The sequence below is a fragment of the Nannobrachium achirus genome (assembly GCF_963921795.1).
Source record: "Nannobrachium achirus genome assembly, chromosome: 23".
NCBI classification, from domain to species: Eukaryota; Metazoa; Chordata; class Actinopteri; order Myctophiformes; family Myctophidae; genus Nannobrachium; species Nannobrachium achirus.
The window spans coordinates 13,662,444-13,686,607 of record NC_137830.1 but is presented as its reverse complement, the minus strand read 5'-3'; the positions used below and the strand labels follow the sequence as shown (position 1 = coordinate 13,686,607).

General features: G+C 42.4%; 1 protein-coding gene across 1 annotated transcript in view; it reads left to right on the top strand.

Annotated features, from left to right (window-relative positions):
- The window catches only part of phf21b (PHD finger protein 21B), a gene marked incomplete at both ends in the record, with an annotated part of 178,647 nt that overhangs the window by 113,846 nt on the left and 40,637 nt on the right, over positions 1 to 24,164 (top strand). Inside the window, one exon of the mRNA XM_080754217.1 lies at positions 4,247 to 4,564. Coding sequence (XP_080610343.1) covers positions 4,247 to 4,564 — 318 coding nt within the window. The remainder of the gene's footprint in view (positions 1 to 4,246; positions 4,565 to 24,164) is intronic.

Here is a 24,164-nt window from a genome sequence, read left to right as displayed (position 1 = left end):
AGGCAGCAGAACCCCCCCCCCCCCCCCCCTTTTTAAATTAAACCCCCTCCCGTCTTCCTCTGCACTTGTGCCCCGGCCCGAGATTGAGGGGCAGTGCCGTGCCCCCCCCTTCCCCCCAACAACAATCACCACAATCAGTGGTGTAAAGTAACTAAGTACATGTACTCTAGTACCGTACTTAAAGGAGGACTTCACCACTTTTCAACGTGTCTTCATATAATAGGTCCTCACTAATGTTCATGATAAAATAGTACAATTTGTGTCACTGGTGGATGGATTTGACCCGCCCTCAGCTCTCCTATGAGACCCAGACTGAGTAGGAAAGAAATGTGCTATTTTATCATGAACATTAGTGAGGACCTATTATATGAAGACAGGTTGAAAAGGGGTGAAGTCCTCCTTTAAGTATATTTTGAATTCAGGTTATTTTACTTGTAACTTGTAATGTAGTTATGTCTACATTGCAGTGTTGATGTTTTTATTAAAGGGCCACTTCACCTCTGGGACAACCCCATCTTGAGATATTTTAGTATTTCAGCATGTACTAGTGATGCTTTTTGCATCATATGATGCAAAACGCATCACTGATGACGCAAAATGCATCACTAGTCATGCTGAAATACTAAAATATCTAAAAACACAGATTGAACACAAAAAAAATAACTCAGGATTGTGTTGATCCTGTCCCAAACAATAATAAAATAAGATAGGGTTGTGCCAGAGGTGAAGTGGCCCTTTAAGTAAAACAAAAACAGTACTTTTCCCACCACCAGTTTTGCTAAAGACTACAGGGGATAGCCTAATAGATGGAAGGAAGGCAGGCAGGCAGAGCTGTTTTCTTTTTTATGCACCTCCACTCTGCACAGACTCTCGTCAGGGGAGGAGAGAAATAAGAAAAGGAAAAGAAGTGAATTAGAAGTAACTGCAAACGTAATCGGTTTGCTGCGATAATTTTTCAAAGGGAGTTTAGTGGAAATAGGAAAAAAAAAAATTCTCCCCCCTTCAAAGTCTTGTGTCAAGAAAAAGCACACAAAGGCTATGTATACGCTCTCTCTCTCGTGTATACAGAGAGAGTCTGACTCTCTCTTGCGCGTGCGCGCACACACACACACACGCACACACGCACACACAGTCACACACACACACACACACACACACACACACACACACACACACACACACACACACACACACACACACACACACACACACACACACACACACACACACACACACACACACACACACACTGTAGTCACTGCTATGCACAAGGACAAACTGTCATAGAATTCTTTTAACTGAAATAACCTGTTGTCTGTGTATGTAGCCAATCTATAAGCTCACAATGCACAACATCCTGCAAAAAAAATAATGAAAACAAGTCTTCCACAAACTGTGGGGCAGCAGCAGCAGTGGTGGAAAAAGTACTCAAATGTTTTACTTAAGTAAAAGTATCAATACCGCCATGTAGAAATACTCTGTTAGGGTGCACACACACACCAAAATACCTATGAGAGTGGAATCCGCGTTCCACCAATGCATTTCAATGAGAATGGAGCGGTTTCATGCCAGCAGAGGATTTCTGCAAAAAGAAACGCTCCATTCTCATTGAAATGCATTGGCGGAACGCGGATTCCACTCTCATAGTTATTTTGGTGTGTGTGGGCACCCTTACAAGTCTGGAATTCAAAATGTACTTGAGTAAAAGTATGAAAGTGTCGGCATCAAAATGTACTTAAAGTACCAAAAGTAAAAGTACAAAAATGTTTGAAAATAGCAGATCTGCTATTTTCAAATAGCCTAGGGCTAAAGCAGTTTATGTATGTTTTATAATATTATAATGTATATCTAGTAACTAAAGTTTTCAAATAAATGTAGTGGAGTAAAAGTACAATACTTGGATCCGAGATGTAGTGGAGTAGAAGTAAAAGTATTGGAAATTGGAAATACTCAAGTGAAGTACAAACACCTCAAAATTGTACTTAGTAAATGTACACAGAGCGCCCCCCCCCCCCCGCCCCGCTTCCATCTCTTATCACCCCATCACCACCCCACTACGTCACCCCCTCCCCCGCCTTCTCAAACCCACCACCTCCACCCTCTCTCACTCTCTCTCTCTCTCCCTTCAAATCCCCTCCATACTCCATAGAAAAGTAGATAAAAGAAAGAAATGGAATACATATAAAATATTTAGAGTGCCTCCTCTTTCAGGGGGGGGGGGGGGGGGGGGGGGGACGACGCGAGATGTACTTATTATCTCTTCTTTGAAAGATGACGTTTTTTTTGTGTGTGATGTTTTTGTCAGAGCGGGGGTGGGGCTGTGAGAGAGAGAGAGAGAGAGAGAGAGAGAGAGAGAGAGAGAGAGAGAGAGAGAGAGAGAGACATGATAATTCTAGTGTGCTGTATGTAGTACAGCAGAAGCAGTTGCCATGTCTGATTATTATAAGCGACTTTGGGCATGTTTTTATGTCAAGTTGATTGCAAATCGTCGTTGTCGGGTGAAAACCTTGTATGTCCAAAACCGTTCATTTTGTATTTATAATTTTGTAAATGATTTAAACTAGTGAAAACAGCCGATCTAGATCGGCTGTTTTCACTACTTTTGTGCGAGGGCCTTGTTATGATAAGCTTTGCGAAAGAACGTACAAATTTGAAACTTGGAGAGTTTCGAGGTTTCCACCCGACAACGACGAAATACTGGTGGTTGCAGGTTGCGTTTTTTTTGTGGGGCTTGTTTCTAAAGTGCAGTTTCTTATTTGGGCTTCCTTCCTAAATGTTGTTTAAACCAGTGTCTGAACATTTTCACGTCAAGGCGGCTCCCCAAAGTAAATTGTATTTGTCCACCAACCACCAGCTGAGAAATATGTTGTGGCCAGGGGACCCCCGGCCCATACAAGATTTGTGTCGTTATAATGTTTTCACAGATTATGTTTTGAAAATAGCCAATGGATATAGGTTTTAAAGTAGTCACTTCTTTTGGTCTCGGTTTCATAGACCTGGTTGCTTATTTCTCTCGCAAGATCTGGCAACACTGCAGAGAAAGTGTCTGGCACAGGACACACGCACGCACGCGCGCACGCACGCGCACACGCACACGCACACGCGCACGCGCACACACACACACACACACACACACACACACACACACACACACACACACACACACACACACACACACACACACACACACACAGTGAGTAGACTGTGGACTTAGCCCACTTTTCAACTACTGAACTGGGCTGGTGCCAAGCTTTGTTGTTGTTGTTTTTTAGCCTCCTTCCCCACTCTACATATTCAGCTGGATGCCACCAAGGGCGTCACAAGGGGGGTGTACACGTGTGTGTGTGTGTGGGGGGGGGGGGGGGTAGTGGGACTGAGTTACCAGGGCCCAAAGTGGAGGGGGCCTTCATTATTTTATACTTTAGCTATTGAAAAATAGCAGACACCGTGCTGCGAGCTTGTAGAGCTGCTATTTTTGAAAAGTCCTGAAAATGTGTGCAAATCTTTGAATATATGCATTTTTTTTAAGCGAACATTTGTAACTCAAATTTTGCTTGCTCGGTGCCGTGCTGTACGTGAGCTTGTATATCTGCTATTTTTCAATAGTTAAAGCACAAGCACAATAGTTCTCCCGCTATGAAGAACATTCATGGAGGGGCCCACAGGGAATCCTTGTACCCAGGGCCCAGAATTTGGTGCGACACCCCTGGATGCCACTACTCCTGTTATTGTCAACTGAAAAAAAGAAGAAAAAAAAATCACGGTAAAAAAAAAAAAAAAAAAAGGAATTGCGAGTTTGTCATACATAAATTAGTGTCAACTTCACTTTCCAAATAAAATAAACAATAAAAATTAAAAAAAAGGTCTAAAGGGCTTTGCAACAGGCCCGTTGCCTTTTTTGTTTTTGTTTTTTTCGTTTGCTGCATGATTAAAATGCATTGGATTTGGTGTGCAATGCTGTGCGGAATCCGCACTGCGGATCCGAAAAGGAGTCATAAAAGGAGTAAATGAGTTTACGGCATGTGAAAAGACGCACAAATCGAACTGGGTTTGATTGGGGAAAAAAAAACGCACTGCCGCAGCCACTTGCCGCACGGCAAATTCTGACTTTCGGAGCGTAGAGGTCATATAGACTTATAGAGAATCATTGTTTTCTTAAAAAAATATGAAATCGCCTGTTTTTCCGTGCGAGAATCACGCTCATCTGCAAAGCCCTTAACTCCTCCTCTCTCCCTCTCTCTGACAGAAGCTGGCGGTCAGATCGTGTCCGGTCGGGGCGCCCAATAAGCCCCTCTCCCTCATCAAGCCCCCCACCGGCAGCCAGAGCATCGCCATCTCCGTGGTGCCGGCCGCAGGGGCGGCCGCCAAGGCTCCCAAGGTCTCCATGGTGACGCCGCACATCAACGGACAGAAGGCGTCGGCGGCGAGCTCGGAGGCGGCGCTGCTGCTGCAGACGTCCCCCGTCAACCTGCAGACGGGCGGCGGCGGCAGGGCGGCGGCGGGCGGGGGAGCCGCCGTGCTGCACCCTCTGAGCAGGAGAGCAGCCGAGCTGCACAACGCCCAGGTACCGAGAGACACTGTCTACATCAGGGGTTCCCAAATCTTTTTGTCTCAGGGCACCCCATAAATATATATATATATTTTTTATCCGAGGCATTATAATTTTCACTCCCAGCACCTTATATTTATAGCATATTGTCGTTGTCGGACGGAAACCTTGTATGTCCAAAACCGTTCGTTTTGTATTTATCATCTATAAAATGTACTAAACTAATATTCATATACCACTGCTATACATGACCCTCTGTACGCAGTACACGACTACTAGAGAACGCACGCGCGCACACGCGCACACGCACACACACACACACACACACACACACACACACACACACACACACACACACACACACACACACACACACACACTATACATGACCTTTCTGAGTTCTGAGTTACTACAACTACTAATAGAGACAGTCCTACTGATAGATTAGATAGATAGATAGACAGATAGATAGATAGATAGATAGATAGATAGATAGATAGATAGATAGATAGATAGATAGATAGATAGATAGATAGATAGATAGATAGATAGATAGATATAATTGTAACTTTTTACGGATGAATAAAAGGGCAAGATGTCTATGTGTGCACGTGCCTGGCACCCTACTACTGCTACTTTACTATACTATTGAAGCTGAACCTTCAATGTCCTGCCCGGGATTCAAGCCAGTGACGGATGCGCCTCGTGAGTGCCAACATCTTTAGCTAATAGAGCTCGACTCCTTGCTCAAGGAGAGAATTGCATCATGGGTCTTTCAACATCGGGTGCTGGATGCGACTATTGTTTTCGCACACAATGCTTTGTCGGCCGCGGCTTGTGATTGGCTGAAGGGGAGGTAGGGAGCGCTCCGGTGCTCAAACCTTTTCATGTTGATTCGGCGATCATTTTTCAAAAATAACAGACCACTGCATTCTGTGATATACCAGTCAGAATCAAGCATTCAACCAAGCCGTGTAATTATGTCAGATATAATATCAGTTGATCTAGCTCTTACTCACAACACGGTAGAGCAGGGGTCACACAGAGATTGTGTGTGTGTGTGTGTGTGTGTGTGTGTGTGTGTGTGTGTGTGTGTGTGCATACAACCGTACGTGTATAACTGTTAAATAAAATTCAGTACATTGCTAGTGTACAGTAGTGCCTTGCACCCGACTTGTGCTGTATTAGCAGCGCAGTAGCACAGGTAGAGTAACGCGACCGAGAAACATTAATTGCAATTGAATAAAGCGATGAAAAGTGCCATGGCAGACATGCAATATCACTGCTGCTCAGTAGTCTGCACAGTAGTAGCCTATATACCGGTTAGGTATATAGGAGGATTAAATCACCTGCCACAAATGCGTACGTACAACGTTACGTGGCATTTCCGGAAACGGCTGCTTCGTCCGTAATGAGAGTGAAACCGCGGTATTCAGTAAGGACTTCATTAGCCCTCCTTTCCCTCATTCCGCTCAACAACAGCCAGAGCAATAATCACATTGTCTCTCATCCCCGCTCTGTGGGTCCGTGACGCTCGATTCATCACAGTTACTAGACCTGTTTCATTATTGCGCTGCTCGGGTCCCTCGGTTGGGAATCCGGGGCGGATGAAACCTTGTATGTCCACAAGAAAACTAAAACGTTACTTTTTCAGGAAATGGGGAAAAGGAAGAACCTGTGTTCCAGCGGGTCCAGTTGTACTAGTTATTATTTAGTCAACAAGCTCAATAATTACAAATCTTAATGCTTGTCATTGGTTCAATATTTATAAAACACAAGACACACTTAACCACTTTCTCCACCTTATTTGTGGCAGAGGTTTAAAGTTAACTAAGTACATTTACTCAAGTACTGTACAATTTTGAGGTTTTTGTACTTTACTTGACTATTTCCAATTTCCAACACTTGTACTTCTACTCCACTACATCTCAGATCCAAATATTTACTTTTACTTTATTTGAAAACTTTAGTTACTAGTTACTTTGTAGATTCACTAGATTGATTATAATTATAAAACCTACAATAAACACTTCAACCCTGTATCCATTTGGCCAGATGTGACACATTGTGAGCTTGTAGATCGGATATTTTCAAAAATATTTGTATGCATTTGAAAACTTGGAAATGGGACATTCTACATAATGAGTACTTTTACTTTTGGTACTTGCATTTTGAATTACAGACTTTAACGTGTACCTCTACATTGCAGAATTGATACTTTGACTCAAGTACAACATTTGAGCACTTTTTCCACCACTGTATAAAACACAAGACACACTTAACCACGTTCACATTATCCACCTTCTTTTGGGCAAAACACGTCATTATGGGGCGAAGATCCTCCAAAATCGTAAATCGAACAGTCTGGCCTCCTTTTTGCGTGACACTGTTGTACAACAAAGCAGGGGAATCATTTACAACAACAACAAAACAAAAAAAAAAAACGTTTAAAGTTAACACATCTGGTGCCAACCCCGAGTTTCCCGAGTTTGAAAAGGTACCACCCCTGTGCCAACCCTGAGTTTCCCGAGTTTGGGCCGTTTTTGAAGATCTTTTTTTTTTTTTTTTTTTTTTTTATTTAAAAAAAAAAAAAATGTTTTTTGGAACTCCAGAAATGTATTAGGCATGATCGCGATCGCTAAATTGCATGTTTAACCCCCATACCAACCCATTCTTTCAAACATGGCAGCCATGTTTGTTTACATCTGAAGAAAACATAATGGTCTATGGAGACCATGGCATCGCGGGACATTGAAGAGAAAAAAATCACTGCAACTTAAGTGTTAAAATAGTATGGCGATACAAGGTTTCTGCGCGACAGCCAGTCCTCCGCACGCCTCGCTCTGTATTCAGCACCATCTCCTCCATCAGCACGCGGTTGGATTAAGGCCTTCACGCTCCACACAGGCAGCCTGCACACTATTACAGTAATTGCGTGGGCCCCTTGGAGAGAGAGGAGAGAGAGACTGGCTCCGAGGGCCTGCAGGACTCCGTGCCTTACGACTTCCACCATGACTCTCAGTGGTGTCGCACCAAACTCTGGGCCCTGTAGTGGAAGAAATATGTAACAAAAATAGGCTAATGTGTTCACTTCCGGCAGAAAGCGTGAAAATTTGCATCTAGGGGTATTTTTATGCGCCGAATTCAAAAATTGACGGTCCCAAGCACTTTTCCCATGGGATCTGGTGGCTCTAATTCACTTACCATAGCCTACTAGGGAAAAAAGACCCCCCAAAAAATCTTCTTTAAATAGCATGTGAGGGGTCTATCTAGGGGGTTTTCATGATTCTGAATCCATTGCAAGCATTTGTTTTGCACGAAAAACATTCCTTGGGCAAGAAATGGACCCTACACAACTGTGAAAAGTGATGACTCATCACTAAACCATAGTTTTGTGGGGTCCATTTCTTGCCCAAGGAATGTTTTTGTGCAAAACAAATGCTTGGAATGGATTCAGAATCATGAAAACCCCCTAGATAGACCCCTCACATGCTACTTAAAGAAGATTTTTGGGGGGTCTTTTTTTCCTAACCCTAACCCTATGGTAAGTGAATTAGAGAAAAGTGAATTTGAGAAAAGTGCTTGGGACCGTCAATTTTTGAATTCAGCGCACAATACCCCTAGGTGCAAATTTTCACGCTTTCTGCCGGAAGTGAACACCTTTTTCACATATTTCTCCCACTACTGGGCACTTTAACTATTGAAAAATAGCAGATATACAAGCTCACAGTGCTGCGAGCTTGTAGATCTGCTATTTTTGAAAAATCGTGAACAATTTGTCCAAGTCTCTGAGTAATTCAAATCCTCCTAAGGTTTTTTGAAAAACCTATGTTGCTTATGTCAGTGGTGCTCAACCTTTTTTATGTGAAGGACCCCCAAAAATGATATGTATTTGGCCACGGACCCCCATCTCAAAATATTTTGTTCCAGGGACCCCCCCAGAAGCAAATTCTGAGTTACAAATGTTTGCTTAAAAGATACATATATTCAAAGATGTGCACACATTTTTACGACTTTTCAAAAATAGCAGATCGACAAGCTCGCAGCGCGGCAGAGCCGCGAGCTTGTAGATCTGCTATTTTTCAATAACGAAAGTATAAAATAATTCCAGGCCCCTCCACCTTGGGCCCTAGTGACTCAGTCCCACTTCCCCTCCCCCCTTGTGACGCCCCTGCTCTCTCTCTCTCTCTCTCTCTCTCTCTCTCTCTCTCTCTCTCTCTCTCTCTCTCTCTCTCTCTCTCTCTCTCTCTCTGTCTGTCCAAGCTGTGCTTCCTCTACCGCAAGGGTCTTCAATTTTTTTTTCCCACAGGGCCACATGAACAACAGAAAATATAATGGAGGGCCGGGCCAAAAGGCAGTGCACCCCGCAAGATGTGCTCCCCGCAAACTAAACACGCTTCTTATGCTCGTGCATGTATGTTTCATCCCGCCTGCAGTTCCAGCTTTGACCAGTAGGGCGGCCGCTTCAATATTTAAAAGCCGTTCTGGTGGCTTGAGCTACACAGTAGACTGGAGAATGTTTTTGAAAACATTTGAGGCGAGAAATGGACAATGCAGTAACAGAATATTGATTCCTAGTTGATCAACACTTCCTAGCTGTGTTTTGCTTGTTGACCTTGTGGCACTGGACGCACCTGGCATTCTTTCATTACCGTAAGCAATCGAATACCTCAATCAATCAAATCCTTTTGTTGTTTTACTTTCGGCTCAATTTATTAATTTCTTCACTAAGTAGTCGTGTAATAAGCGGGATAATCAATGGGGACCAGGTCATTATTGAGAAATAAACCTCTTAAGGCAGGTGTCTTCCAACAGGGGGTCCAGGACCCCTAGGGGGTCCTCAGAGTTACTACAGGGGGTCCTCCAAATCTTTGTGAGATAGAGACGTTTTTTTCTCCTTTTTTATATTAACCACTTGAACCCTAACGTCCATATTCTGAGAACTTTAGCCAAAAATAGCCAATCTTCAAGCTCACAACGCCTTGCAGAAAGAGGTTTGGTGTAGAGGGGAAAAAGAGCAGACTAAGTACAGAGTGAAAGGTCAAGTTAAGTATTGACGGTTCAAGTGGTTAAATATCTGAAAACACAAAATGACATGAATCCAAAATACACTGATGATTGTGTTGTCAAACAACAAAACTATATGGAATCTATGAAAAGGTTGTGGAACCCCCACAACCTTGCTTCATCTCCCTCTCAACTAAGGGGTCCTTGGCCTGAAAACGTTGAAGACCCCTGCCTTGATAAGGGTGATAAAAAACCCTCAGCTTCATCAATCACCATTTTTTTTTCTCGATAATAACCGCTTCCTCGTCGTTTATCCTTCGCTTATTTGACTTTTTTACATCAGTATCGGCAGTTACTATGTGGCTGATGTGTACAGACTTTCCGATCTGGTGTCCCTGACTAAAACTAACCCTTTAAATAGAGCGGCTGAAAATGTTCTCGAATAGAAACTTTTAATCAAATCTTTCAGTTCTTCAAATTGACTAGAAAATATTTGCACTTTTGGACAGCACAATTGGTTAAAACAATGGTTCTCAACCTGTGGGTCGATCGGGACCCCCAGGGGGGTCCCCAAATTATTTTGGGGGGGTCCCCAGATGATTAACTTAATGTGTTTTCTCACTCAACAGTAAACAAAACAGCATAAAGTTTTAAGTGTATAGAGGGTTTATGCACATTTCTAAAGTGACAATTTAAGGACTTTTTAATATCTCTAAAATGACAAATTAAACACTGGCCAAATCGTCAAATATTAGAGGCAGAAAGTGTGAAAATAGCAGCTCTACACGTGTTGCGAGGCTTGTGAGCATGTAGATCTGCTATTTTCACAATAGAACCATGTTATACAAAATGTAATGCCTCAACTCTTAGTGCTCGTCAGGGTGGTGGGGGGGGGGGGGGGGGGGGGGTCCCCAGTTAAAATATGAATATTTTGGGGGTCGCGGCCTGAACAGGGTTGAGAACCACTGGGTTAAAAACATGGCTATAATCTCTCCAGCATGAATCGGACGCTGGAACCTGGCATCGGTCGGGGAGCTCTCGTTGGGAGTCCATCAACAATGGCCCGGGTCTGCTGTTTGTTTGGACTCGCTCCTGCACTGCAGCAAGTAGTTCCCCATCCATCCTCGCCCCCTCCCCGCCCTCTCCCCCTCCCTCTCTCCTCCTCCTCTCTGGTTGGTATGGACAGGGGCGTCACAAGGGGTAGGAAAGTGGGACTGAGTTACCAGGGCCCAAGGTGGAGGGGCCCTAGTAACTTTAACTATTGAAAAATAGCAGATATACAAGCTCACAGCGCGGCACCGAGTGCCGCGCTGCGAGTTTGTAGATCTGCTATTTTTGAAAAAAGTCGTGAAAATGTGTGCAAATCTTTGAATATGTATTTTTTTAAGCGGACATTTGTAACTCAAATTTTGCTTCCCGGGGGGTCCCTGGAACTAGATATTTTGAGATGGGGGTCCGTGGCCAAATTCATATCATTTTGGGGGTCCTTCACATGAAAAAGTTTGAGCATCACTGACATGGAAACATGGGTTTCTTGCACACTTTTTCACAATTTTTCAAAAATAGCAGATCTACAAGCTTGCAGCGCGGCACTCGGTGCCGCGCTGTAAGCTTGTATATCTGCTATCTTTCAATAGTTAACATTCATGGGGGGCCCGCAGTGAATCCTTGTTCCCAGGGCCCAGAATTTGGTGTGACGCCCCTGGGTTTGGAGAACAGGTCCGGGGGGCCAGCGCGGGGTAGAAGCGGGGAGAAACAGACGTAGCGTGCGATAAAGCTGCCATGTTTCATCAATGTGTCACTTTGGAGGAGCACAAGGCTCTCTCTCTCTCAACTGCTACTCCGTGTCATCTGGACTGAATCACACACACGCACACACGCGCACGCAGTGGTGTAAAGTAACTAAGTACATTTACTTAAGTACTGTACTTAAAGGGGCACTCCTGGGCGCCTGGTGGCCTAGTGGACCAGGCGCATACCATATAGGCATTGCCATTTCGGCATCAATGCCTGTCGGCGTCGCCGGTTCGATTCCCGATCCGGGCGACCTTTGCCGCATGTCACTCCCTATCTCTCCCCCATTTCCTGTCAGTCTACTGTCCTATCCAATAAAGGCAAAAAGCCCAAAAACAAATCTTTAAAAAAAAAAAAAGGGGCACTCCACCACTTTTCAACCTATGTTCATATAATTGGTCCTCACTCAAAAATAGCTTTTTTTTTTTTTTTTTCTTCTTGTGACATCATCGATTGCCAATCCAGCTTATAGAAACTGCAGGCTTTCTATTCCTGAAAAGTTGCAATTTTAAAGTGGAAGCCATTGTTCTCGCGATAATAAAAATCTATATATTTTTTTCAAAAATATTGATTAATTTTTTTTGGGGGAAAATTATGATGTCACAAGAGGATGGATTCTGAACTTCCCACAGCTCTCCTAGGAGACTTGGACTGAGTAGGGAAAAAATGGTGATATTTTATCATGAACATTAGTGAGGACCTATTATATGAAGACAGGTTGAAAAGTGGTGAACTACTCCTTTAAGTACAGTTTTGAGGTATTTGTACTTTACTTGAGTGTTTCCTATATCCACTACTTTTACTTCTACTCCACTACATCTCAGATCCAAATATTGTACTTTTACTCCACTACAATTATTTGAAAACTTTAGTTAGTAGTTACTTTGCAGGTATAAATTATAATATTATAATACATACATAAACCACGTTAGCCCTATTTTACAACTTGGCTAATTTCAAACATTTTGTACTTTTACTTTTGGTACTTTAAGTACATTTTGATGCCAACACTTTCATACTTTTACTCAAGTACATTTTGAATTTCAGATTTTTACTTTTAACAGAGTATTTCTATATTGCAGTATTGATACTTTTACTCAAGTACTCAAGTGAGTACTTTTTCCAACACTGGCACGCGCACGCGCACACACATCTCTGGTCTCTCTCTCTCTCCCTCTCATCCTCTCATCTCCACACTCAACCCCCCACCCCCCGCTTCTCTTATCAGCTGTCAGGCTGAGGGGTATAGGGGGAGAAAGAGAGAGAGAGAGGGAGAGAGGGAGCGAGAGAGAGAGAGAGAGAGAGAGAGGGGGTCAGGGATTGTTTTACTGCTCTTCATAGCGGTATTGTTTTCAGGGGGAGTGGGGGCTGCTCTCAGCCAGCTGCTTGGCTCCATGAGCAATAAAAACTAAACAAAAAAACCCCACAAGACTCAAGGTCTCCACTGTTTCTACCGACTAAACCAGTGGTTTTCAACCTTTTCAGGCCGTGACCCCCAAAATAATCATATTTTAACTGGGGACCCACACCCTGACGAGCACTGAGAGTTGAGGCATTACATTTTGTATAAAACGGTTCTATTGTGAAAATAGCAGATCTACATGCTCACAACGCCTCGCGCTGCGAGGCGTTGTGAGCATGTAGATCGGCTGTTTTCACAATTTCTGCCTCTAATATTTGACACTTTGTCCAATGTCATTTTAGAGGTATTACAAATTCCTTAAACTGTCACTTTAGAAACGTGCAGATACCCTCTATACACTTAAACTTTATGTTGGTTTCTTTACTGTTGAGTGAGAAAACAAGTTCATCATCTGGGGACCCCCCAAAATGATTCGGCGACCCCCCTGGGGGTCCCGACCCACAGGTTGAGAACCACTGGACTAAACAACAATCACAGCAATCAAGAGGCTCAGTAGGTTTCCGGGGTGAGATGACTGATCATTATGGCCATTTCAAACTTATAACGATCAATGAACGATTCTTTTCTTTCTTGTACTGTGTGATACAGGGTCAAGTGGTTGATCAGAATAATCAATTTAAGTCGATAACAAAAACAATTTATTAGAATTGTAGATGTAGATTGGTGATATACCGTATAAGGCATGTGAAAAAAAGTACATGAAAAAAAATTAAAAAAAATGGTTCTCAATTATTGGATTAACCTACATGAGCAATATTAAATCAGTTGTTGGTTTTAAATATTGGTTTTGATGCATTTTCGGTTAAATTGGCCAGCCCTAACGCACTGGGGCCAATCAACTGTGTTTTTCTTATTCACACCCCCGCCGCCTTTACAGGACGTTACAGGTCCTTCAGTCCACCTGGCCACTAATTTGGAGATCGATAATGAGCTGTAATTGGATTGCAGCGCTGCATGGGTGCGCACATTATGGCCACATTGTTTCAGAGTGTTTTTTTCCCCCCTCCCCTTCTTTTTCCCAGTAGAACTCCGCTTTGCCTTTTACTAGGGCCCAAGGTGGAGGGGCCTTAATTATTTTATACTTTAGCTATTGAAAAATAGCAGACTATATACAAGCTCACAGCGCGGCACCGAGTGAGCCAGTGAAAAGTCGTGAGAATGTGTGCAAATCTTTGAATATAGGTATTGCATTGTTTAAGTGAACATTTGTAACTCAAACCCTGGAACTAAATGTTTTGAGATGGGGTCCGTGACCTATCATTTTGGGGGTCCTTGACATGAAAAAAGTTTGAGCACCGCTGACATAGAAACATAGGTTTTTAAAAAAAAACTATGTTTCTATAGGTTTCTATATGTTTTCTATTTGAAATATTCAAAGACTTTCTTTTCAAGATTTTTCAAAAATAGCAGATTTGCCCTGCTAGTGACACAGGCTGTTTGTTGCCCTGGTTTATTGCCCTGGTTTATAAACCTGCCCTCTGTTGGGAATCTTTATTTGACCAAATAAATACATGACATTTCAACATAATACCTAAGAAAACTGGTGACTGGTTGCTGGTAGCGCTACAGGCTATACAAATATAAAGTAACGTTCATTATTGATTTCCAGGGGGATAATTGGTGTGGGCTCACAAAAGACCACAAACAGCATCTCTAATTTTATCCTCGCCTCCATTGTGACAAAATGTCACACAATATTATTTAGAAAAAAGGCTGAGTATTTAAGACTCTGGTTTGGGCTGAGAGATAAAGTTCAAAGTGGTAGGAGTTCAGAGCCCCTGACCGATCATTGGAAAAGCAGTTCTGGCCGGCTTCTAGTAGGAAATCGCTGAGTACAGGGGAAAAAAGAAGCAGAGAAACAAGTGCAGGGGAGGGGGGGAATCCTTTTCAAACCTTTTGAAACGTGAACTTTGCTTCAACTGCGATTCTAGCCTCCACCATTTTATTACTCTACATCCCTCCACTCTCCAACATCTTCTTAACAGCCAAGGTCACCTCGCCGCAGTCAACACCGACTCTTGTCAAACTAAAGCCTGGTTTACACTTCGTTGTAAGACTGTCTTATGTGCCGAAAACAGACGATCTATTATTTGCGCTGTTTTAATTTTGCATAAGCTCAGTAGAAGGTAGACAGTCCGTCCAACCAAATTTGCGTGATGTGGCGGTATCACGCAACAGAAATAGGCAATCTACGAACCCCCAAAAGCTGTGGTCTGTCTGTGGAGCAGTTAGGTTAATCGTGTTGTTTGGATAGTGTTCAAAATGGAGGAGGTACATAATGACCTTAACCTAATTGATCCACAAAAACTACTGAACGAGTAGTTGTATTATGGTCGTAACCAACAAGGCGACGATTACAATTCTGTAATCATCCCTCTGTCCTATTTCTGTCACATCGTCATGGTATATGGTTCTCAAAGTGGGGTCCTTGAGCAAGTTCCAGGGGGAGCTCGGCAAAGCGAGAAACAGTTTAATGTCACTATTATTTCACTGGCTGGAAGATAACCCAGTGAGAGAATGGATAAGAAAGGTCTTTTACAAGTGTGTGCTCAGGGCCCCATTGTCTCATAATCAGCCTATGACTGCACTAAACCAGCTAAACTCCCCATCAAGGTCAAATAGATATTAATAATGATGGTCAATGTTTGCCATATAGGACATAGCATCCTGGGTGACATATTTATTCAGAGTTGTGGACTTGTGCAGTGTGTTAATTTGTTATATTTGCAAACATCAATCGGTGAAGCACGCTACAGCATTAAGCCAACAGAGTGTGAATGACGCTACAAACTGAATATGAGATCAAAGACATCTGGGAGCTGTTTGACTGCTGTGAGACTTAAACTGAGTGTTCTGCAGTTGTGACTAGTTCCTATAGCCTACTGTATGTGCGCTTCAAATTTCACATTGTACGGACAACACAACCTATTCTATTTATCCACCTGTAAGCACCAAAACAGACATCATGCAGGGAGTTAAAGGAGTAGTTCACCCCCAAAATGACTTTTTTTCTATTGATTACTCATGCCATGGAGACTTGAGTTCAATAATATGTTTTTGTATTTGTCGCATTCCAAAGACAAAAATCACACCCGTGTGAAGTGGAGCTGTGTGTGTGTGTGTGTGTGTGTGTGTGTGTGTGTGTGTGTGTGTGTGTGTGTGTGTGTGTGTGTGTGTGTGTGTGTGTGGATCATGTGTACCGATTTTTGTGACATTTGAAGAAAATATGTAGGAAAAGGAGCAAAAAGTGTGTTTTGGAGAAAATTCAAGATGGCGGAAAATCTATCATGGCGCAAATGGGCGTGGCCTATATGGGGAGATGCGTCATGACCCAAGGAATCCAGGGAAAAAATATTTTTAATTTTCCGACCTACGGTTCAAGAGTTACAGGCCAAAACGTAAAGTGGGGTGTTATGGCGCCACCATGCGGCCAAATGACACAATTATTTTTTATTTAATCCTTGAAATCATTATGAACCTCCTCTCCAAGTCTTGAAACTCTAGCCCCTATGGTTTGCGAGAGACAAATAATTGAATGTGAGTTTTTGCAATTCCCATTATAAGTCAATGGGGAAAATTAATTCACTAATAAATTAATATCAATTAAACTATAGAACCTTTCTCTTAGAAAAGTAATAGCCCACGATTCCCGAGTAAGCCGGTCGATTTGACATATGGCGCGAGTGTGTGGTGGCAAAACTGTGGGACTAGTGGCGTGCCGAAGTTTAGGAAGTTCAGGCTACATACACACAGACAGACAGACAGACACACACACACACACACAGACCCACACGGCCACGTATAGGGAGCCTGTGTTTCACACAGCTCCAAAAAATGGAATATAGTAAATGAACTTACTGTAAGTCTCCATGGCGTAAATAATCAATAGGGAAAAAAAAGTCATTTTGGGGGTGAACTACTCCTTTAAATAGGCTAGAAACAGGAGTGAGTTCAAGAGTCGATTTATAGAACCACCGGTGGTCCTTGAGGGGGGTTCCAGGTCTTCCCCTGCTAAATTATGGAGAGTTGGCAACCAAACGGTCCCTTAAAGAACTCTTCAGAGTGTAAAATTAATCAATCCAAATCAAGACTTTTACGCTCTCAAGAGCTAGAGTTAAATTATTGTTAAACATCTGCATTACTTCATTTACAGTACAAAAGAAATCTATACAATCACATTGTATTGCCTGTTATCTTTCCTATGGCACCACATCGATACAGCATGGAATTGTGGACAAAATCTTATCCAACAATAACAACATAGTGTAAGCTTTGGTCTGAGAGGCTAAATCTCATCAAATGGTGGCCCGTGGCTCGGATGCCCCACATAAATAATGGACCTTGAGAACAAAAAGGCCGAAAGCCACCGGCCATGTGAGGTTTCCACCCGGCGGTGACGCCATATTGGAGGGCTGGGTGGAGGACTGTGTGTTCTCCATATAGGGCCCCAGATGCTTCAAGCTGGACTTGGATGGGAGTGCCCACATGTGGAAGGGTTGGGCCGGGGGGCTAGGGGGCTGGGGGGGGGAGGGGGTACCCCCTCTGGGGAGCGGCTCAAACTGCTTTGCTGGCAGGAAAATGAAAATAGATGGGCACCGTGCCCGCTACATACGCACGTAGGCCCCCGCCATGGATAGGCTGGTCCGCCAGAGAGCTGTATGCGCGGCTCGCTGACGAATGTGCACGCGTTAAGCAACATTTTGAGGTGTTTTTACTTGACTATGTTCAATCTTTCTACTCTATGTAATCTCAGAAGCAGACCTTTTTTACACCAATACAATAATTTGAAATCTTACTACAATTAATACTGCAAAATATACATTAACCACTTAAGCCACCACTTATTTTATACTTTGGCTATTTGAAAATAGACAATCTACTCACATCGCTGTTGCGTTGTGACACATGTGAGCTTGTAGATAATCTATTTAAAAAAGAAAACTACGTTTGACACATTTTAAGAATTTTGAGCTCTACTTTATTACTTAAGCTATATTTTGAGTCCAACACTTTTGAGCCTTAGCTGATGTTGGAACTGCCAGGCAGGAAGCCTGGAGATGTAATGGATGTAGTGAAAGAACGAGGACATGAAGTTAGTTGGTGTAAAAGAAGAGGAGGCAGAGAGAGGACAGGGTGGCAATGGATGAAGACTCAAGTAAAGTGTTGAATACAGGGCCTTTTACTTGTGACAGTCTATTTTTTAATATTGTGGTATTTCTACTTCTGCTCAAGTAGAAAACTAAATCAGAGTATATCATGGCGGATGGTGCGCGCACGCGCGGCGCTCCTGACAGCTAGCACTAATAGGTTCCCACACTGTACCCAGGCTCAGCACGAAGCTAATTAAATGGCAGACGGCACACCAGACCGGAGGGATACAGCGGCGAGGGGGTTAAGGCAGAGAAATGTTGTCTTAATTTCCCCCGTTCCTCCTGGGTCAGCGTATGAGACGTAATGGATTTCTCACGTTTGCAAGAGAGAGAGAGGAGAGAGAGAGAGAGAGAGAGAGAGAGAGAGAGAGAGAGAGAGAGAGAGAGAGAGAGAGAGAGAGCATGACATCCAATCTCACGGAGAACTTGTCTCTATGCTAATAACAGTAACATGATGCAGAGCTAAGCTAAAACACTTCTGACACCCTCCACTCTCATATATATATATATATATATATATATATATATATATATATATATATATATATATATATATATATATATGTGCACGGGTTAAGCATATATATATATATATATATATATATATATATATATACAGTATATATATAAATATACAGTATATGTTCCCAAGAGATTGTGTAGGCCTACATCATTTTTGAAATAACAGCACACTTTAGAAACCATGTTCAAAAGGGGGATTAAAAAGAAAATGGCTTGTTGACATTATTGTGCAAAGCCTAAAAGGCAGCCATGCGCTGTGGACTGGAGCCTGTACGTGGGCCTTCCCATCGCCCCCACCCCACCTGCCACTGATTTACAACCATGCCATGATCACATTACCCTGCAATATCCATATTTCACAGGCAGGAGTTTCGGCAACGCAGAGCATGAATGAAATCAAAAGCTACATGGGAGAGAGGAAGACGGAGAGGATGTGTAAGCATGCGCCGTGCAGCTGAGCAGACGTGACATAATATCACACATAATATATTTCTTTCTTTCTTTTTTGTGTGTGCCAGATGCAGCATCCTCTAGTGGCGGCCCTGGGAATAGCAGGCAGAGGAGCTTTTCAGGGGTAGAAGGAAACTTAACCAAACCCCAGAATCCATTTTGTGGATGGGAACATTCTGCAAAAAATTGCTGATCGACAAGCTCGTTGTGACGCATTGCGAGCTTGTAGATCGGCTATTTTTTTAACGAAGATATTTGGTGTAGACAGGAAACAAGCGGTCAAAGTACATTTGCAACCAGGGCAGGAATTTCATGGAGGCCATGAAGGCCATGGCCACCATTGCCCTCCGGTTTGGTCTTGTGCCCCTCAAAAAAAATGGCATGACTCCGCTGACTGTACCACTTTCTGCTCGGTCTCTTTCTTGTCAATATGTAGACAGTAGACACCTCTTTCTTGTCATGTAGACACCAGTGTCTTTTGTTGAGATTCTGAAATCTTTAACTCCCCAAGTCCCCATCTTTAAACCAATCCAGTGACTTTGATTGGTGCAGGGCTGAGCATGGATCAGATCAGATTTATCTATTTCAATGCAGATAAATCACCTAATCTATTTCAATGCAGATTAGGTTATCATCCCTAACCCTCAAATTCAACAAATTCTTTCAATGAACTAAAATCTTGTTTTATTTGATGGCCTTCCTGGCCTTTGTTCCCTCTTCAGGGGTCGGCAACACAAAATGTTGAAAGAGCCATATTGGACCAAAAAAAACCCAAAACAAATCTGTATGGAGCCGCAAAAAAATTATAAAAGCCTTATATATCGCCGTTGTCTGGTGGAAACCTTGTATGTCTAAAACTTCGTTTTGTATTTATAATTTAAAAAATGAACTAAACTAGTGAAAACAGCCGATCTACTTGTAGATCGGCTGTTTTCACTACTTTTGTGCGTCAGTCTTGTATGATGAAGCAGGATTTTACCTTACCTAAAAAAAACATACAAATTTGAAAATTGGAGATACAAGGTTTCTGTCCGACAGTGATGATAAAAAGAAATCGTTAAAACATTTTTCCATTTTCATGCATTTTTTAAAAAGCTCCAGGGAGCCACTAGGGTGGCGCTAAAGAGCCGCATGCGGCTCTAGAGCCGCGGGTTGCTGACCCCCGCCTCAAATTGACAACACCAAAGGTCAAGTGACCTTGTCCTTAAAATGACGAAATTCCACGCCTGGTTGCAACTCAAGTACGGTTCTCTTGGACCCGAGGGTATAAGTGGTTTAGTATGGAAGTCCATTGGTCGAAAAACTTTATAATAAATACCAAAAAAAAAGAAAAAAAGAAAAAAAAGCACTCGAAAATATGAGTTACTACTATTATGATTTTATGTGTTTTTTATGATTTCCACAGTGTTTTTTATTCAATACACTGTCTTTTAATGATGTCATTGTCATTTTCATTATAACATTTTTAGGTCAAAGGACCTCCAGTGGTGTAAGTAACTAAGTACATTTACTTAAGTACTGTACTTGAGGTATTTGTACTTTACTTGAGTTTTTCCAGTTTTCAGTACTTTTACTTCTACTCCACTACATCTGGGATCCAAATATTGCACTTTACTCCACTACATTTATTTGAAAACTTTAAAAACATACATAAACCACTTTAGCCCTATTTTATATCTTGGATATTTGAAAATAGCCAATCTACAAGCTCACAATGCGTTGCGAGGTGAGCTTGTAGATCAAACATTTTGGTACATTAAGTATATTTTGATGCCAATACTTACAAACTTTTACTCAAGTACATTTTGAATTCTGGATATTTACTTGTAAGGGTGCCCACACACCAAAATACCTAGAGTGGAATCCGCCAATGCATTTCAATGAGAATGGAGCGTTTTTTTTTTTGCAGAAATCCTCTACTGGCAAAAAAACGCTCCATTCTCATTGAAATGCATTGGCGGATTCCACTCTAGGTATTTTGGTGTGAGGGCACCCTAACGGAGTACATCTACAGTGCAGAATTGATACTTTTACTTTTACTAGGTACAAAATGTGAGCACTTGTTTCCACCACTGAGGACCTCTATACATTGAGGCCTGTGGGCCTCATCCTCAGTAATGACCTGTGCTCAGCAAACCAACACGTCTGTTGATTTGCTCCGCTCTATAAGTAGGTCTCGGGCCACGGCCACGGACGCCCGTCTCACCCGCAATCCAATATGCAGGTATAAATAAATGATAGATTTGGCATGCGAGAGCGATCCAGCAGCACACAACATGAAAATAAAACACCCTACAGCAAGCGCGCCGCTGCGTTTCTGGCCGCAAGTGTTTACCTTTCAACACATATGGAGAGACACGCGCTGAAGTATAAGGAACCACCCCCCCCCCCCCCCCCTCCTCTCATTTAGTTTCTGCAGGGAAGAAAAAAAGCCTCAGTGGTAGGGATGGGACGATACGCGATATAGTCGTTTATCGTGATAAAAACACTCACGATAATCGTAACTTTTTAATGTCAAGGACCCCCAAATTGACACATATTAGCCCACGGACCCGCATTTGAACCAGGGACCCTCATATACAACAGACCCCATTTTATGGCATTTCTATCTCTGGGACCCCAATTTATGTTGTAAAATCAATGTCAATTTAACTTTGAGAGTGTCATTTGTACACTCTCTGATAGTTACATACCCAATAAGGGTCCATTTGTTTCCTATCTTATGATTTAGCTGTGGACCCCGTGGAACTCCCTCAAGGACCCCTGGGCGTCCCTGGACTTGAGAACCAATGCTCTAACCATTCAGCTACAGTATGTCGCCTATAACTGGTGCTTAGAACTGGTGGAAACCCAAGCCGGTTCCGTGATAGCACCATGGTTCTATAAATCTAGAACCAGCTCTTTAACCCATTTAGGCCTAGGATTATTGAATGCTTTAACCAGTGAAAAATAGCAGATATACAAGCTCACAGCGCGGCACCGAGTGCCGCGCTGCGAGCTTGTAGATCTGCTATTTTTGAAAAAGTCGTGAAAATGTGTGCAAATCTTTGAATATATGTATTTTCAAAAAGGAACTATATATTTTGAGATGGGGGTCCATGGCCAAATAAATATCATTTTGGGGGTCCTTCACATGAAAAGGTTTGAGAACCACTGACATAGTAGTCTCTCAAGAACCTACTAACTGAGCTCCAGTTAAGTGAGTTAAGTGAAAAGGAGCTTTTCTTTGACGATGGCTGGCCAGATTGCTGTCATAGAAACATGGGTTTTTCAAAAAGTCTTAGAAGGATTCAAAAGACACTTATAGAATCGGGTCAAAATTCAAATTTTCACGATTCTTTAAAAATAGCAGATCTACAAGCTCACAGCGCGGCACTCGGTGCCGCGCTGTGAGCTTGTATATCTGCTATTTTTCAACAGTTAAAGCATAAAATAATGATACACAAAATGTGTACCCGTTCTGAATGGGTTAGCCAAAGTTATTTTGGTAGAAAAGAGGCCTCAGAGAGTATAACGTGTGCAACCAAATGGACCAGAAACCGTTCAGGGTCCATTTGGTTGCATGTGTACACTCTCAGAGCAGAAATCTGGATCTCAAACTAACAAATGGTCATTTTAAAGCAATCTTAATGGTAAAGTACAATATGTTAATACATGATATCTGTTCGGTAGTGTTGTTATGCATGGCAGCGTTAGTGGTCACTGGTCAGATGGTAACATTGATAACAAATTTATTGAGTACCCGGTATCAATAAGCTTTGGGCTTATCAAGCTTGTTATCGAGCATAGAGACCCATGACGTCATGTTTAAACAATCAAGAGGCGATCAAGAATTTATTACAGTACCATTCATGATATAAAGCCATTGAATGATTGTTTTAATGCTATTTAATGATACTATTTGTTTACTTTTGTCAATTGTCATCTTCATAGATAGATGGTGGTCAGCCACAAACTCACAGTCACAAGAACTGGCCAATAAAAAAAGATACCAGTTCTGTTCAGAATTAATTTTTCTCACTTCTTTCCACAAAATATTAGAAAACGCTCAATAAGCAGGATCGATAAGGTGCTCATTATCAATAAAAAATTAACAAGCTCCATCCCTCGTTTAGATTGGCTAATGTAAACCGGGAAAGCATCTGTGTCATTTCAGATTGTTTTGTGTTTGCTATTCAAAAATAGCCCGCAGTGCAGCGAGCTTGTACATCTGCTAATTTCGAACAATTTTGAAAAATGAGAACTATACCGATTTGTAGAATCGGCCTTAGGTCTTAACACTTATGTTGCAATGATTTTTTCCGGCCAATGTCCCGCGTTGCCATGGTTACCATAGACTTCCATGTAATTGTGCAATTGTGTAAAAAGTGCACGCCCATGCCTAGATGATGCACCACGTGTGTGCAGGCTGTTCACAGCTTTCAAACAAAAAAATCCGCTTGGAAATCCGTTCAGGCATTCATGATTTATGAGCCATTATGTTTTCTTCAGATGTAAACAAACATGGCTGCCATGTTTGAAAGAATGGGTTGGTATGGGGGTTAAATATGCAATTTCGCGATCGCGATCATGCCTAACACTTTTCTGGAGGTCCAAAAAAAAATTGAAAAAAAAAAAAATTGAAAAAACGATTTTTTTTTTTTTTCAAAAACGGCCCAAACTCGGGAAACTCGGGGTTGGCACAGCACTAGTACCAATACAAACTCGGGAAACTTGGGGTTGGCACCAGATGTGTTAATGGGTAGGGACGCCCGGGTTTGAATCCCGGGTGTATAATATAGGGCATAAGAGCTTCAGCTCTCCGCTTAGCTTTCCTGGCCGGCTGTTTGTAACAACATGGTAGCGAGGTTGTGCATCCAGGGGGAAATAATAGCGCTTCCTTCAATGTGCAACAGCCCACACAACAATGACAGAGAGATGGGAGATGCAGCCAATTGCAGGTGATGTCTGTAAATTGCTGTGTGTTTGTTTGACGTACATACACGCGCGCGTGCACACTTCACACATCTTCAAAGCCTAAATGCAGTGGTGGAATGGAAGAAGTACTCAGATTTTCTTTTTTACTCAAGTAAAAGTAGTAAAAGTTGTAAAAGTAGAAGACGTGCACAAGCATCGTGCGATCATCCCCATTATCACGCTGAAGTGGGGATGATCTTGGCAGTCTTTTACACCGTCGTCGGGCAGGACACTCGCATCTCCAAATTTCACGTGTTTTTTCATCATTATTTTAATTACATACGTCGTCATACAAGAGTTTATCAAGCAAAAA